At 40.6% G+C, this 18,672-nt stretch overlaps 1 protein-coding gene across 1 annotated transcript in view; it reads right to left on the bottom strand.

Annotated features, from left to right (window-relative positions):
- The window catches only part of ETNK1 (ethanolamine kinase 1), a 34,407-nt gene extending 22,829 nt beyond the window's left edge, over positions 1 to 11,578 (bottom strand). The window contains exon 1 of the mRNA XM_065633393.1: positions 11,285 to 11,578. Coding sequence (XP_065489465.1) covers positions 11,285 to 11,440 — 156 coding nt within the window. The 5' untranslated portion in view covers positions 11,441 to 11,578. The remainder of the gene's footprint in view (positions 1 to 11,284) is intronic.
- Between the last annotated feature and the right edge of the window lie 7,094 nt (positions 11,579 to 18,672).

The following is an 18,672-nucleotide window of genomic DNA, read 5'->3' as shown; positions in this document are numbered from 1 at the left end:
TTTGGGCAAGACCAGTATCCTCCCATTTTACTTCATAGCTGGTACATGCCATTTAAAAGGGGAAAACAAAACACCACACAAAGAGAACAACAACAAAAACTAACAAACAAAACACACACAAAAAACCCCCAAAAAACAAAAACAAAACCCACAACATGTCAAGTCCTTATCATTAAGAGGTATATAAATACAATTTTTAAAGCCCTGCAATCTACTAGACTTTGCCCAGTCAAGTCACTGATGCCTGAACATCCTGAAGATGAAGCAAGTAACTTTCTACAAAAGTAAGAAAGAACACTATTTGAGCATTATGTTTACATCTAATGACAACCTACTCACTGTCTTTCAAATAATGATGGAGGCATGGATACTACAAGTTCCTAGTTATGGAAAAACAGGAGGGCAGACCACCACCGCGCCCCCCCCCCCCCCCCCAACCAACACCACAAAAACAAAAACAAACACAAACCACAAATACTCTTTAACTGCTGCTTCTCCTTTTCATTTGATGAGTCCAGCCCCAAAACAGTCACTATACATGCTGAACTCTTGCAGACACTGCCTGACAAGCAGACTAAATCCCGAGTTACTGGGCTGCATGTAGTCAAGCACTTGAAATCCAGCTCAATGTCTGCAAGAGCAACACAGCAGTTCTTGACCTCCTACAACCTGGGACAGTTTTACAGAGCAGAAAACAGGTGTTCAGTGCTTTCAAATTCTTTGCACTGTCAACACTGACTGAATGCTTAAGAACTTGCTAGAGGAGCACTACCCATATTAACTCTAGCTGTTAGGTGAGTGACCGAAGGGTGACAAGCAGCATCACAAGCAAGAATGCCAATGTTTTCATAACTACTGAATAGCTGCCCGCAGCCTTAAGCATAAGTAGTGAACAATTTAAAGTCAAGGTTATTACAGCAAACGTAATTTATATTCAAGTATAATTTTTTTTTTAGTGGTTACTGTCATACTTTTTCTCCCACTCTGTTGCCCCCAAAAGTTGAATTAAAACTCAATTTTAAAAGAATAAACTCTCACACAAAGAACAAAAGCTCCTTTCAGGACCTTGCACCAAGCAGCAGGAAGTAGCTTCAAGTTGGTCAACATATACAATTTTTCCCTTGGACAAGCATCTTGCAAGTTTAATTTGACACGTTTCTTTACAAAGTGCTTTTATCATTAATTCTCAGTTATTCACATGCATATGCACAAGAGGCAAATGGGAGATATGGTCTGATCCCCTTTAACAGAGCTTTCACAACCTATGCAGATGCTTGAAGCAGCTTTTATTTAAAGGCAACATGAAGACACTGGATATAATTTTTTAAATTCATAATTGTAATAGACGTCAGAAAATCAGCTAAAACTTGAAACCCATTTATCAGAATTAGAATACTAAGTGTTCAATGACAATAGTTTCAATTCCTTATTCACACATCCTCCTGTATTTCTCCTCCCTCAAACCCTAAGTCAGACCCAGAGCAAAAATACTGATAAATGGAGAAGTCAGTTGCATTTCAGACTTGATATTAAACATTAAAGTTTTTCTTTTATTAAGATATATGTCAACAACAGGCGAACTTCTCTACAGGCACTATCATTCCTTTGAGCCTTAGTCAATTTTGGGGTTTTTTTTTTAAAACCAAACACAATTTAGAAACTTGGACTTCCCCCATGCCCTTCCAAGAGGTAGCCTTTATTTTCAAAAGTAAAGTAGTATCATTCAAACAAGTGACAGCTTATTTTCAAATCTCAGAGATTTAGAGAAATCAAGCATCAGAAGCTTAGTCTCCCATTTAGGAAAAGACAAGACTTACAGTGGAAGATGCTGTATTTTAGCTATTACATCTTGCTTTCCTCAGCACTCCTATGCTACAAGGTAAATAAACTCAACAAGATATAGCTCAAGATTCCTGAGGAGAGATGCAAAATAGCAGAGGATGTGAAAGTACTCCCTTTTTTTTTTTTTAAAACAGTTAAGAACACTTAAACTTCCAGAAGTTCAGCAATCACATAACTTTCATCTACATGGGGCAACCATAATCATAAGAAATCTACTTACAAAGTCTCCTTGACTGACTCAAAATTAAGGTTTTACAATTTATGGGCACATTACTAGCTATTATTTCAATAACCCAGAACAGGAGACAAGTGATGAAGAATCTTGTCTCAAACAGTCTTCACAGCAACTAAGTGTTACAATGTTAATCAGCGAAACTAAGAAAACTATACCATTTAGCACTATAGATACTGGTTTTCTCATTAAAATGAATACAACTGTATTCTAGCACTACCCTGTTCTTTTGCTTGACACATATGTAGATGTTTTCAGTTTTCTCTGTGCACATGAGCATATTGTTGCAACAATGTAGATGCTGTATCAAGAGAAGGATGATGTGCTTGAGAGGTGCCACCTAATTTGAACAGGCAGTACTTAAATGTGATTCAAGTATGGCTTGCAAATCACAAATTACAACTTTATAATGTATTCAATTTATAACCTTCTCCCTTGTAAGTGTATTGTCACAGGACCACTTAGATTGGAAGGGACCTCCCTGTGATCATCTAGTTCAACCCATCTGCTCAAGCAAGGCCAGCGAGAGCCAGTTGCCCAGGACTGTGTCCAGCAAAATCTCCATGAAGCCTGGAGACTCTACAACCTGTCTGGGCAACCTGTTCCAGTGTTTGACCACCCTCACATTAAAAATTTCAGATGGAATTTTACATGTGGTTTTGTTTTGTCCCTCTTCTTCTTTCCCTCCCATCAGGTATTTATACACATCGATAAGATCCCTGCAAGCCCTCTTTTTTCCCAGGCTGAACAGTCCCAGCCCTCCCTCTCAGACACTCCTCATATGAAAGATGCCCCAGTCCCTCAGTCATCTTCACAGCCCTTTGCTGGACTTGCCCCAGCAAACCTGGATCTTTCTCATACTGGGGAGCCAAGAACGGGATACAACACTCTAATATGGCAAATCAATGTAGAAGTACTGATTATCATACGTTTTTAGCATAAAAGCATAATTAACTCATGAAAAAGTTTAAAGAGCACTTTGCTGAAAGTGATTCATGTTGCGCTGTCGATCAAGATAAAAGGTATCTTGTCTGCCATACTTAAATGAAAACTTCTGAAATGTAGCATTAGAAAATGCTCTTATCCTATCACTGCAAGGCCAAAAAGTGGAAGTTCTGTTGAACTAAGAAGGATCAAAACCAGCAAGTACAAAGTTCATTACCCCCTGAAGAAAAATAAGTCTATTGTCTTTATTGAATGGCGAAGGCAGCAAACAAAACAGGCAATAATCTCAAACGTACAACAGCACTATTGCAAATCACTGGAACCTATGCTGCCGCTGTTTCTTATAAAACAACCCTCTAATGATTCTTGCCTTTCTATCCACGCAAAATGGCACCATGAAAAAGATAAGGCTCTATGGTCATCAGAAATAGTGACAATACCAAAAAACACAAACCACCCCCCAAAAAAAACCCCAACAACAAAAAAAACCCAAAACAACCAACCCACAGACATTAAGCAGTGCCGACACAAAAACAGTAAGAATTTTACTTGTTTATGCTGTTAAACAGAAACTTCTGGCCACTGTACAGCTTTTGTCATACTGCGCAGGCTTATTATCCCCTTAAAACAAATCTCGTTAGTGTTAATAAAAAGAAATCTACAACAAGGAAATTGGACTACCTCAACTGATAATTTAGGAACTACTTCTTATTAACATCTATTTGTAACATGCTGCTATAAGTAATTATTCACACTCAGGAGCATTTCAGTTATTGCTTCTTAAAAAGGCAGAAGGGTTTGCTTACTTTCTAATAACATTATTCAGAACAGAAAATTTCCATATTCCATCATGAGAAAACATCTAATGTTTTCTACCAGTAAAGGACATAATCTCACTTTAATCTTTTATTCAGAATGCCTTCACTATAGCATTCAAAGAACCAGTTTAGAATGCCTTGCCTGAAATGTAATCCAAGATGCAGTAGAGCAAAAGAGGAGTTCTATAACAAAAGAATCAGTTCAGCAGCATTAACAGAGAAGGGACTCTGATGACACTGATAAGATAATCAGTAAACTCTCAAGGCCATGTGGAAGAAGATGGAAGAATCTGCAAAATGTTATGAACAGCCAATAGAAAGTTCTGGGAATAAATCAAGAAATACGAAGAGCTGACAGAAGAACACGATGCAACACAAAAAAAAAAATCCAGCAGCAAGTTTCTGGTACTCTTGTAATCTGCAAAAATGTAATTATTGTGATACGTACTTATCACACTGTAGTAAATACTTTCAGGTGAGGTGGCACAAATCTAAAACTATTAGGTTGGTGCAAAAGTAATTGCAGGTTTTGCATTGTTGAAATTTGCCATTTGATTTTGGAATACGTTCTTAAATGTGGTTATGTTATACATCCTTTAATGCACTTTTCTCATGTTATGTTTTATTTGCTACTGACTCATACTTGTTGTATATTTAGACTATGGAAATGATGTTAGACAAAAAAGGAAATTCAAGCAATTTTCTTATTTGAGTTCATAATGGGTCATAAAGCAGCAGAGAGAACTCGCAACATCAACAACGCATTTGGCCCAGGAACTGCTAATGAATGTACAGTGCAGTGGTGGGTCGAGGAGTTTCACAAAGGGGACAAGAGCCTTGAAGATGAGGAAACAGTGGTCAGCCATTAGAAGTTGATGATGACCAATTGAGAGCAATCAAAGTTGATCCTCTTACAGCTACACCAGAAGTTGCCGGAGAACTCAATGTCGACTGTTCTATGGTTGTTGAGCATTTGAAGCAAATTGGAAAGGTGAAAAAGCTTGAGAAGAAGGTGCCTCATGAGCTGACCGAATTTTTTTTTAAAAAATAATAATAATAATTGTTTTGACATGTTGTCTTATTCTGCACAAGAACAAAAACCATTTCTCGATCAGATTGTCATGTGCAACAAGAAGTGGATTTTACATGACAACCAGCGACGACCAGCTCAGTGGTTGAACAAGAAGAACCTCCAAAGCACTTTGGTGGTCTGCTGCTGGTTTGATCCACTACAGCTTTCTGAATCCAGATGAAACCATGACATCTGAGAAGTCTGCTCAGCAAATCGATGAGATGCACTGAAAATTGCAACGCCTGCAGCCAGCATCGGTCAACAGAAAGGGCCCAATTCTTCTCCACAATAATGCCCGACCGCACATCACACAACCAGCGCTTCAAAAGTCATACAAATTGGGCTACGAAGTTTGCCTCATCTGCCATATTCCCCTGACCTCTCGCCAACCAACTACCACTTCTCCAAGCATCTCAACAACTTTTGGCAGGGAAAATGCTTCCACAACCAGCAGGATGCAGAAAATGCTTTCCAAGAATTCATCGAATCCCAGAGCACAGATCTTTACACTATAAGAATAAACAAACTCATTTCTCATTGGCAAAACTGTTGATTGTAATGGTTCCTATTTTGATTAATAAAGATGTGTTTGAGCCTAGTTATAATGATTTAAAATTCACAGTCCAAAACCACAATTAACTTTGCACCAACCTAATAGTTTTCTACTGATCTCTTGGGGTGCAGCAGCACAGAGAAAGCAATACCACCACTACCTATGCTACATAGTATCACTTAAGCATTTTTCTGGTTACCAAACTAGCAACACTGCAGCTTCAAGGAAGAACTCAAGGTTGTGTTTGTTCTTTTGTTTGGGTTCCCCCCCACCCCCCCATGGTGTGTGTTTTGTTTCTGTTTTCTGTTGTGGGTTGGTTTAGGGTGGGTTTTTTTTTTTCTCTCAAAGTCTTAACTGAAGTTTCACATCCTCCATATTCTCAATACAAATACCATTTAAAAATTCAGCCAGTAGTCTACTATAAATGCTAAAGATATGTAACCACTTGCAAGGACTGGTTCTGATCTAAATGTGTGACAAGATGAGAAAGCTTTTTTTTGTTTATGTCAGAAGAAAACCCCAAAGAGAAATTACATATTTTTCATCTTATTTCTGAAAAATATCCTCCTAACTCAAAACAGTCAACATCAGGTAACTAGTTAAGACTGCTAAAGTTGTGAATTAGTTTAGATCTTTATAGATTTTGTGATATTGATGAGAACAAATACAGATGAAAATTACACTAATACAAAAGGAGCCTAAAATTTCATCCAAACTCAAAGAATGAATTTGCTGCTACTCGCCCTGGAAGATTTTGATATGAAATATCTGTGTAAAGGGGGACTGGGGAGGGGGCAGAGGGGAAGGGTAAACAGAAACTATAACATCTTAGATAAGCTACCTTCATTTCCAGTGTTTCAAGTCTATAGTGTAAGTTATATATTACCTAGCCAGATCCGAGCCGTGTCTAAACAAATACCAACTCTCTATAATTAGAACCGGAGTCATCAATATGAACACACCTACACTGTGCACAGCTGGACGACCTCATGCACTGTGACGTGGCATATCAATTACATAAAACATCACCACAGGCATGATTGCTGCCCCACCCGCTGATATCACAAAAACCCTTTACCAACAAAGGATTGAGATTATTGAGCTTTGTCAGAAGCTCAGTAAGAATGGAGAAACCAATCCAGCCTCAAATGACATCCAATACTGCCTGCATTTCCCACTCACTGTGACCCTGGGCTCAAGGCACACCTCAAATTACAGTTTTTCCACAACATATCAGCAGTGTAGCCCATTCTGAAACCCCGACTTTTCTTATTCTTTCCTTCACTCATCACTTCTCCATTTAGAGGTATAAGCACTTCAGGATGTTCATCTGCAAACTCAGTGCTTCCTCTTTACGTGGTGACTGTTTTCACAACTGCTGAAGAGCATGATGTCCTAAAAACAGCTGAGCAATAAAGACCTCTCCTGAAAAATGACACTGAGATACAAAATATAAAGCTAGTTTACTTTGTTTCCAAGACTAACATTTTCTGTTACCAGTCATTTATTCCAATGCTTTAAATCCCATATTCAGTCTGTTTAAATAAACTGTGAAATATTTTAACTAGTTCAGAAGTCTGAACGTAACCATAGTTTGTTACAAAGAAAACGCTAAGATCCACGCAAGCAAAGAAATTAGAGCAGCAGCCAAAAAATACTGCCTGAAGCAAAGCTATTAAGCCCAAGTCAGGAAGAAAAAGCAGAGAGACAGGGAAAAAGCTAACCTCATACATAAAAAACTGGTAATACTGTTGTTCTGATGGTGACAGTACAGTTCTTTATAAGCATGGCTCTGTCTTGTGTGTTGACATTTCATAGCTACAGGAATAAATTTTTGCAAAGAATTATAAAATGCTGCAATAGGGAAGTCATGCAAAGAGTTGCTAAGCGCAAATACGTACATCTTGCCAACAAAGACACAATACCAGAAATCAAGCAATGTCCAATTATTTCAGAGAAAACAAAAACACCCAACCCAAAAAACACACCACACAAGCCAAATTAATTAGACTGATCTGGAGATCATAGGAGCTTGCAGGATTTGGGGGGAGAGAGGGAAGTCTTACTGAAGAATTCAATCCCCTTTGCAAAACTGATTCCCCACCTCCCTTCCCCCTCGGGTTTGGGCCAGGACAAGAGCACTGTTTGCTAGAACATAATGCTTATTATGTTTTATATGATTTTGCAGCTGATTTTTTTCCACACATAAGTTATCACGCTGGTCTATCCAAATAATGGTGTAAATTGACACTATTAATATTAAGCTTTTTCACCAATAAAAGCAAACAGCCTCTATTCTCAATGTTAAAGATTACTTCAGAATGCAAAGTAATACAGATCATTTTTCCTGTAACATAACATTACACTGCAGAGAGGAAACTACATATTAACCTACTGAATCCTTCATTATGACCAGACCTGCAAGATGTAGAACAGGTCATGAGATAAAGAATCCTGAATCTGTACTTAAAGTGGTAACCAACCTTCCTATACTGTAACCGAACACCGATCTTCAAATACTAACACAAATGAATCTCCTTAAAAGAAGAAAATAAAAAAATTCTTAAGACTGGCAAGAGATTCCAAACTGTGATTGTATTTTTACATTAGGAAGGATGATAGAACCTCTTTAAGTAATTAAAAGTTTCTTTAATTAATAAAGATTTGTTCAGAATATAAAATTTGAAATGCCCACTGTCACAATTCAAGCTGTTCTCCAACTCAAAACAGGGTTCGAATGAGTTTTGAAGAGCATTTTTGTTTATGAAATCCAAAAGAACATTTTCTCATGTTCACCACAACCAATTTCTGAATTCAGCAAGCAGTGAGCTTTAGAGCAGGTTGGGAGAGAGGTCTCCAGAGATCCCTTCCAACCTGAACCATGCTACAATTTTATTACCAAAATCACCCATTAGAGAATCAAAGTGACTACTGCAAAAAGCACAGATTTGGTTTAATGGCACTGCTTTGTATTACTGTAAAGCAGAGAAATCAAGCTTAAGGAATTTATGAGTTAGAAAATATAATACCTAGTTCTATGCAGCTCCTATTACGTCCTCAGATGACAACTGCAGAAAGTATCTACGTGAAGGTCAGTGCCTAGACAGGAAAATTTAATTTCCCTTTACCAATGTAAAAGAACTTGAAAATTTGTACTGGTTTGTAGTGATAACATTCACATATAATTTAAGATAGAAGAGAGAGATTACAGTAGAACTGCTTGTGATTCAGCAAATAATCGGCAATGCTTATGGCTAATATCAACTTTCTGTTAAATAATGCAATAAAAGGATAATTAAAGAACTAAAGATTTAAGTTTGTATCCTCTGTCCTACAGACACGTTCTCTGAAAAAAAAAAAGTTTAAAATGTTAAAATATATTCCTGTTTTTAAATACACATAAATCTTAGAAAATTTTAATGCTTAATCCTCGCTTTATCTAACTACCATTTTAAAATTTAACTGACTAAACAATTTTGACACACAATAGTAAACTTTTGCAAGAGAAGTTAATTAACTTTCTAAAGTCAAAGTCTGAACTCTTCAACTTCTTACTAATTGTTTTGACCCAAGAGGCACTAAGAGCAAAAGCGGGTAACAGCAGTGTTCATAGGAAGTAGTAGTTTGTTCCGCCTATCGATGTTCTTTGTCTACTTTGCCGTGATACTGTTGTTTAAAGCATATTTTCCATGCAACGCATGACTGTCATTTTCATCTCCCTCCTAAACATGTCCCTCTATTGAGACAGCTCCAAGGAAGACCTTCTCTTTGCTCCATCATCTTAATAAAACCAGTCATCTTTCAGCATTTTACTGTACATGATGCGTGTGCAACTAACAGAATGCAGCAATGGTGGTGATACAACTAGTTTCAAAGCACATGCGTTCTTGCTTGTTACATGCACACAGCAGTTTAAACACAGACTAAAGAGATAAAAATAAAAGGCTATTAAAGAGCTTCACAAATAGGATGTTCTGCTGTCCAAAAAAGCAAAATGAATAATAATATTAAAAAAAAAAAAAACTAGTTGAAAAGTTTGGGTTTTAAAGTAATTTGGCTGAAATAAAACTAACAACAATTTTTAGACAGAAGCCTCTAACCACAGGCTGTAGACTACCACTTTATTATTGCATGACCAGTCAAATTAGTCCTCGTTTCACACCAATGATACCAGTGGTTTTTAGTCTGTTAATTGCTTCTTCTGAAAAGGGTGACAGAGGAAGGAAGCAGCATGTTTTTTTCTTTAAACCTACTAGAACTTTCCCACAAGGTTAGTCATCCCCCCGATAAGAAAACGTTTCACTTTCATTTATTAGTTTTCCTAGTTTAGTTTTCATTTCATTTATTAGTTTTCCTTTTCATTTATTAGTTTTCATTTTTATTAGTTTTCTCAACATTCTGTTGAGAAGTACTCTCATCAGAGAACTGAAAGAACAAAAACAAGGGTAATTTTATGTAGTCCTGCAAAGGGCAGGGAGTTGGACTTGATGATCCTTATGGATCCCTTCCAATTCAGGATATTCTATGAACTCTAAGAACCTTGTTTAGAATTACGCATTGTAAATCTATTTTCATTGCACCTCAAGATGTTGGGACTGTACTTAACTTAATGCCTACAGCCCTCAAAGAAATTACTTAGAAAAACCTCATTAGTTTTATTTTCATAGTTACTAGACTGGCATATGTCATTTTCCTACCAAGAAACTCCAGAAAATATCAGTCAATTTATGTGCTATTATCTCAACGTGCTCAGTTTTTCTACATAAATTACTTCCAGCAGCTCTCTTCAGAGGAACTTCACTAAATAAAACACTTCCACATATTAATAACTGCTGAGTAACGCAGCTTACGAGCGTGTAACAAAACGCTCAACTAAACGCAGGCTGCAACTGAACTGCTACTTTAGCCAGGTAAATTGACTGGAGACTTGCATGGGGCCAGGTTACGTATATTCTAGAAGGACAGAAGCAGCCAATCCTCAGGCAGATGACTCGTCAAATATGAATGATCGCTCACCTAGAGAATACCAGACACTAAGCGGCGATACTTCCCCGCCCGGCCGGGACTAACAGATGCGAGCAAGGAGGTTAACGGGGCTGCCACTTGCCGAGACACCGCCAGCCTAAAAACCAAAACCCTGCACCGAACACAAGGCGTGTGTTTATATTTATTAACATGCGACGGCGCGGGCAGAGCCCGCCGAGGCTGCGGGGCCGACGGCCGAGCGCCCCCGTTACCTCAGCAGCCGCCCCCTCCTCTTCCTCCTCCGCCCTGGTGGGGAGGGGGTGGGCAGCCCCTCCACCGCTTCACGAACACCCCCCGCCCGGCCCACGGGGCCCTGGCCCTTCCCGTCCCTCACCGGCAGCGCAGCCCCCACCCCCCGGGCCGGCAGCGGGGGTCGTGCGTGCGGCGGGGCCGGCAGCCCGGAGCGGGTGGGAGAGCTCTCCCCGCCGCTACCGGGGGGCGAGGCGGGGGAGGCAAGTTTCAGCGGTGAGGGCGCGAAAGGAGGAAGAGGAAAGCGAGCGATGGGGGAAGGAGGAGGGGGGCCGGGAGGGGGCAGGGGAGGCTGCCGCGCCGACACGCCCCGCCGCCAGGCTGCCGAGCAAATGGGGCTCAGCGCAGGGGGCTGCGCTCCGAGAGCGAGCGGGGAGGGGGAGGGGAAGGAAGCGAGGCGGCAGCTCCCCCGCACAATGGCCGCCCGCCCTCCCCCCTTCCTTCCTCTCTCTGCCTCTCCTCTCTCCCTGCCCAAGCCCAGGCTGCCGCATCCCCCGCCGGCGACGCCAGGCGCAAGGCCCCGGCGGCGCGCCCGGCCTGCCTCGTACCTGCAGCGTCACCTCCTCGGGTCTCCAGTGGGGCCGCAGGCGGCGCAGCAGCTGCAGGGCGCCCTGGCGGCAGCCGGGCCCCTCCCGCTCGCTGACAGTGATGTCCAGCTTGGGCACCTCCGGGGAGCCGGGCGGGACGTGGATGTAGTTGGACATGGCGGCGGGCGGGCGGACGGGACGCGGCGCTGGGCGGCGAGGGCGGGCGGCTCTCCTCAGCGTCTCCTCCGCGGCGGAGCCGGCAACTGAGGGGGAAATTTCCACTTCGGCTCCCGATAAAGCGGCTCCACCTCCCCCTCGGCTGCGGCGCGGAGCAGCTTGGGAGAGCGGGCGGGGCCTGGGGCGGCCTGCCCTTCGCCTCCCCCCTCCGCCCCTCACCTGCCCGCCCGCCGCCTCTCCCTCAGCCCCCGCCCGCGCCTCCCACCTGCCCGCGGCCCGGGGGTTGGTGACTAATAAAAGCTCCTGGCCGCTGCGGGGGGGCAGCCGTGAAGGAGGGAGAGCGGCCCCCAGCCGCCGCCCGGCCTGAAGGAATGCGGGGCCGGCAGCTGCCGGGGCGCCGCCCGGTCGGTCACCGAGCAAATGTTTGATTGTAATCAGGCCCTGAGTTATCTGCTGCGGTTAATTTTTGTCTTTCGGTTTCTTCGTAACAAGCCCCCTTTTTTTTTTTTTTGCTTCTCCCGTCCCTCCCTGCTCCCCTGCAGAGTGTGTACCTGCCAACCACCTTGCTCCGCTTTCCAGTTTCAGCCGGTTGTAGTTTGATACCGTTTGTGACCCCTTAGGGCACTGAGAAAGTATCACGCTCCGTGCCCGCCCTAATTTAAATATATTCATAAAGATCATCCTTTTCATGAGCAGTGCAGAACAGTTACGGGGGGGGGGCGGTTTGTTGGTGGTTTTTTTGTTCTGGTTGTTTTTTTTTTTTTTTCCTGTTTTATGCTGGAAAGGTTACTGCTTTCAAGTCTGAGTTATTTTCAGACAAAAAAAAAAAAGAGTCCAGACTATACCACAGCATTCTACCAATCAAGAAAAAAAAATAAAATCCTGTCTTTTCAAGAAATATTTTGATGCTACTCCTAATATTCCTGTAAGTACCTGCCTCCTGTGACATTCTGTGATCTTCCCATGTAGGAAACACTGAAAACTCAAGTTTCTCTGTTATAAAGCAAGTTTATTAAGTTAGCCTAAGACACAGGAACTAAGCAAATGGAATAACGGCCAGGCTCTTCCCTGAAGACTTCTTACTCTAAGTAGACCCAGGTCAGGGGAAGGGGCATAATTTACGCTCAGAATGAACAACGCCATGAAGAAAACAGCTAGTCCTACAGGTTTAGTTCTTACTGATTTTGCGTTCCTCTCTGAAAGTGCGGTGCATTTGTAACCTTTCCACTGTGTCATCCACGACTATCTATTTGTGAATGTGTCTTGTCTTTTACCAAAAATTGCCATCGTCTCGTCACAAAAGGGTTTTGCATGACCTCACTATGTAAGTGCATCGTCAATTCTATTATTTCTGTTGAACACCTCACCTTATCCTAATGTTTCTTCTTCCTTCACTCACCTGTACACCTTCCCCCTCAGACAGGATTAAACACTTGAAACAGTTCATCAACAACTTTTCAAGTAATTTCTTTCTTAAAACTTTTTTCTCTCATTCCTCATGATCATTATATTAGTATTCTCTTTGGTCTAAACTTTGGTTCAGACCAAGCGTTTAAAATCTTTAGAGCCACAAATCTATCTTTGTGAGACATCAATAAACAAAATTTCCTGCTGTTGTATTTTAAATGAAAAAATAATGTTTATGGTTTGGTGTTATTAGTGTAAATATGTTATCCTATATTAAGAATCTTTTTTCTGTCAAGGATTAAAAAGATAAGAATATAGGGGTCTGAATCAGATTTCAAATGTCAAAATTTCCAGATCTATGTGTTATAGCTTGGGTACATTTCTAGTGGTGATAGGCTTTTGACTCACCTTTGTTTAAATGTTTCCTAAAAAACCAAACCAAAACAAAAACGTTTCAAGTTTTATAACACTCTTTCCTGCTACTTTGTGTCTGTCTTTTGTATACACCGACTCATTACTTAAAATCTTCTTTCTCCATTTCACCTGATTGGATCTATCTATTTCTTCCATTAGCCCACTCCAATTTTTCTTTTTTAAAAGTAAGGACATTTTGAAAGTTAAACTCTTTTTTTTTATTATTTGAAAAAAAGCTTTCTTTAAACACACTCACCTTCATACATTGTTCAGTCCTATAAGTGAGTATTACCATAACAGCATGATTATCACTCTCTCTGATCAAGCACGTAATGCATGATGCCCTCAGCTTCTGCTCAGGTAGTTTGGTAGATGATAAACCAGGACTTATTTATGGATTAAGGACAAAGTGACATTTTTGTTGAAATAAAATATCAAAGGTTGAATGTTCCAGCTACTGTATGTTAAATTCGACAAGAACAGAGATTCAGTCTTGCTCATGTTGAACATAATGCTCCTACTAGAAGCTTCCAGTTATTGATTCTGAGTGAAGCCTTGCTAACTTACCCAAGCCTGACTAAATTTCCAGAAGCTGGCTGTGAGTATATTTAAATATAAAGGGGGGTAGTTGGAGAAGTTATGGTACTTAGATTGTTTGGGAATTAAGGGAACTGAACTTCTTCTTCTACAAAATATTTATCAAATAAATGAAAGAACCAAGAACACTTAGGCAGTAGCACCTTTGTATTTCTGGTCACAGTATTTCTGGTCACACATCCTTTTTGCTTGTCCTCATGGTGCATTGGGAATTCTTAATTCCTGTTTTAAAACAGTTCAATACAAGTTATAGATAGCTACTCACCCTGTTTCCTTTCCTTTTAACCTTTTGTTTCCTGCAAATGTTTGTTGTGTCCAAATCAAACCCCAGAAAACATCTTCTGAAGACCGGGACTCTTTCTCAAGTTTCCAAGAGTAGTGTTTTTTTCATTTTTGAAAAATTTATTTTCCTTTTTCTTTTGCCTCTCCTGTCACCTATACGCTACAAATCATGAAATTAATTAATAAGAACTCTAGTGGGTTCCTCACAGGCTACAAAGCACTCAGGTCAGCCATAGCTTAGGAATAAAGAGAATATGTTTTCTCTTAATGCATTATATTTTTGTAGGTACACTATACTAAATTAAAGTAATTCTAAGGCTGATCGTAGATGTACACAACATGGGACTGAAGAAAACAGGACACGTTAGTTCTCTCACAGGCCTGTGCTCTACCAGGCGAGTTGGGTACTGACTAACTAACAGCCTGTCTGACCTGCTTATTGTCACCGTTCTGCCATTCTCTTCTCCTTCTTTTGCTAATTAGGAAATGGGTTGTGCCATTTCATTCATTTATTCCTACATTTTTCACCTTGCCTTTAGGTCAGTGCTGGATGCTTCGTAAGCTCTTTTAAAACAAACAAACAACAAAAACCAAAACCAAAACAACCAACCAAATTAAAAAAAAAAAAAAAGGCACAAAAGAAAAGAGCAACATCAGTCTCAGAACCAGTTTTAACTTCCCAGGTGCAGCTCTCCTGGGAAGCCTTCCAAACCCAGTAATTCAGTAATTGCTTCAGAAGAACTCAGTGCATAAATGTGACTATAAATGGGAAATGTACCCCTCCTAGCCATAATTAATTTTAATACCATTTTGCATAGCAGAGCATCTCAAAATACTTGTCCTAATCTCACAAATGCAAAAATTGAGTCATCAGAAGGTTAAACTTGCCATTAGACCAGCCAGTCAGCAGGCCTGGAAATAATAGTTGACTTCCAATCCTTTGATCACACGCATTCTTCGGTGCTTTAGAGAATGTCAACTCTGTTGATTACACAGCATGTTTTACTTGTGTCAAGATGAATCACGTCTGTACACACAGTGTTAAACTGTAATTCAACTCTTACATTTATTTATGTATTGTATCGATTTTTAAAGTGCCTGGTGCCCTAGCATCCATATTGATTTACCAGCAACTCTCGACACACAGAGTTGATAGTTCTGTCATATGTCTATTGTATTCTTTAAACAGATTTCATTTTAATCTTGGTGAAGACTAGCTTGAAATAGATTATTTTATAAAAATCTTGACAGTTTACAGATTTCTCTAAGATGGATACTGCTTGATACGTTGTTGAAGTGGTAAAAACACTTGAGCAAGTTGCTTGACAGAATAATAGGTTATAGCTTTTTCAAGTATATTTTGAAAGCCACATACAATAGTAGAGTAAAAATCTCAATGCTCACTGCAGTTTTATGGCTTAATTTTCTAGTAGTTAACAGTAACACTCATTTGACACGTTCCATGCAATAACCTAGTTCCTGACTATCTAACCCTTATTTTTGCCAACATGGGAGTGGAGCAGTGCATAATGTAATGTGATAACAAAGGCGATTACAAATGAAATAGCATAGGGGTTTCCAGATCTTTCAGCTTTTCAGGATTTCACCTGGAAACCCCAGAAGTTTCTAGTGGAAGTCTGGACATCTGTGCCAATAGGCTTGGTTACCTCCAAAGCCCCTTCAGATGAACACATAGGTGTCTTCCCTCTGTGCTGTCTCTAGCTATGAGTCCACGACCTGTAGGCTGAACAGTCATGAGTAGTTATCCAGTCACACATCCTTCAGAAAACCTAAGAAAAATAAGGAAAATGCTTAAATATGCGTGTTAATTAATCTCAGTTGAGTGGGGAGACAAAGCCTGACAAAACCTGTTTAAGTCAGTAGAACCAAATACATGCTTATGCTTAAGCAGATCCTAAATCAAAATGAGCAGCTTAGCAAGGAATTCTGTGATTTCTCCATGCTAGTGGGGCTAAATTGTACATTTGTTTCAGGCTATTTATAAAACATTATAGCCACTGGGTATAAAGACAGCAGATAAAATCTTTGCACTAATTACACTACTCAAAAATACAGGTTAAATACATCAGTACAAAATTATAATTAAGGCAAGTATCTGCATTTATTTTAATAGACACATCTGTATTTTAAAATATGAAGAGTAATTACAAGTTGACTGATACTTGACTAAACTTGAACTATACACATGTCAAATGATTTACCATACCCTAGTGTTTTTCTCAAGGACAACACATAGACACACAGTGTAAGTACCCAAAAAGAGTCTACTTAGGCAGATTTAGGTTGTCTTGCATGCAAGAATAAATTCACCTGCAGCAATATAAGAGGATGAGTTCAGCGGCTTTTATAACTTCTAGAAATTTAAGCTTTTCTGACATCTTACTGACTAATCAAACATACTCCTATGAAGAAAAGTTTAAACCTCAGCAAGTTGAAACATTACCTGTGAACAAAGACAATATCAAATGTACATTTAAATGCTATGTAAGCCTGCCTGTAAAAGAAGCCTAGAATACTTTTCCTTATTTTTAAGGTACTATCAGAATGTCACCCTGTAGTCTCCAGTGAAATCTCTAATCAATTTTGTAGCATAAAAAGTGTGTGTGGGAGTTAGCTGAACTAAATTAAAACAATTAAAAAATGTCTACAGAATCATCTTGAGAGACTGGGAGTATGGTTGTCACATTTAAATGACTGCCAGTTCATATTCAGCCTGAATCAATAATAAAGAAGAAGAAAAGGCAAAGAAAGGCAGCAAAGAAGGGGAGATGAGAGGGAGAAGGGGAAGGAAAGAGCAGGAAACAGTTGTGATTCTGTGTCAATGAGAGAAGTTACTAGACTGGCTTAAATGCCTTCCTCACAAAAAAACATTCCCAGCAGCTTTCTTGGTAGTTTTAAGAAATCAAGGTCTGAAATAACCCATAGAAATTATGCAGAAATTGTGCTGCTTTCCCGTGCTTACATCCAGTTCCTTTACATCAAGTTGATGCATAACCAGGAGGACTCTGAGGCAACACCATTGTACCCTTTCCATATGTATAGTAAGAGCTTGTGTATCAAGGCCTGTGTGCCCAATAGACTCCAAGGTGGATGCTCTTTTGGTGCCTCTGTGTGCATCTTCTCTAAGTCTTACCTCCACCCTTGTTTACAGCCTATTTCCTACACAACTAAGGCTAATGTGACCAGACTTTGTGTCTGTCCTCCCTTAATAACTTGGAGGAGGGACTTTAGAATTTCACTGGGACTTCCAACCCCAATCCAAAGATAGTTTTAAATCCCGTAACTGGGAATTACTGAACAGGTGGAAAGAATTACGGCTATTTCTCACTGAAAAAAAAAGAATAGTTGAGCTAAGTTTTTATCCATTCTCTTGCTGCCGATGAAGTAAATTGTTTGGGTTTTGTCTCTATATTTACCACTTCTTAGCTGGGTAGAAGGGGAGAGGTTCCTTCTCTTTTGAAAGGTGCATAATCCCATTTCCTCTGGATTCAAATTGCCTAGCATAACCTATCTTAGTATCTCCTGCTCAGACTTTGCCTCTTTTTTCTTTCTTTTGATCCCCCTGCCTTGTTTCTCACACAGTGTTTTCATGCTTTAGTCCTTTCCTGACAGTAGAGTGGAAGTACATAGCTCCTTAGTGAAGGAGTTGCACTGTCTCCAAGGAACCAGCAAAGGCACCCCAAATTAGTCCATGGCTCTCCAGTAATTTTCCTTTTCTGGAGGTCTTCTTTTTGTTCTATAATAGACATGCTTCTTTTTGCTTGTGTGTTTTTCTGTTGTTGTGGTGGTGGTTTTATTTTGTTTGGGTTTTGTTTGTTGTTTGGTTGGTTGGTTGGTTTGGTTTGTGTTTTGGGTTTGTTTTCGTTTTGTTTTTCCACTGGCTTTTCTTGGATTATGTTGCTTTTAGCTTATTCCTGTTCCCTTGTGGTCTTCACCTTCTTTTGTTGTATACCAGCCTGGTTAAATCAGTTACGCCAGAGGAGCAGACCTTTTGAGCAGCCCAGCCATCTTCCATTGCCGTCACAAGGAAAACTACCGCTTACTTCATTAGGAGCCAAATGAAGTGAAACAGGCCACCTACGTCTGTACAGTCACATGAGCCTGGATTAAAGTTCAGAGCGGCGCTCTGCTCCCTCGCTGCCGTCAGCCCTCACCCGGTGACAGGGCACGTTCACGTTCCACCCACCTCTTGGGGCGCAGCGGCCAGAGATGCCCTGGGCGGTGGGGGCTACTGGGGCTCCCCCTGGGGCAGCAGGGAAGGGCTCATCCCACCACCCCAGCCAAGGAGCAGGGCAGGCTGGGCTGAAATGGGATCCTGGGGAGGCTGGGCAGGGCCATTAAAGCCCATGACTGCCCCAGGGCCTGGCAGCAGCCCCCATAGTGCCACCTTGGAGGAAAACAACCTGCTCTCAAGGGGGTAGGGTAGAAGCAAATCTGACTTTCAGAGGGGCTGACTCATATTTCCATTCCAAACCTACAAGATGTAACATCATCATCTCAGGCTGCTATAG

This window comes from Caloenas nicobarica, chromosome 1 (genome assembly GCF_036013445.1).
Source record: "Caloenas nicobarica isolate bCalNic1 chromosome 1, bCalNic1.hap1, whole genome shotgun sequence".
NCBI lineage: Eukaryota > Metazoa > Chordata > Aves > Columbiformes > Columbidae > Caloenas > Caloenas nicobarica.
Note: the sequence above shows the minus strand (reverse complement) of the source record. Positions and strands in the feature narration are given on the sequence as shown.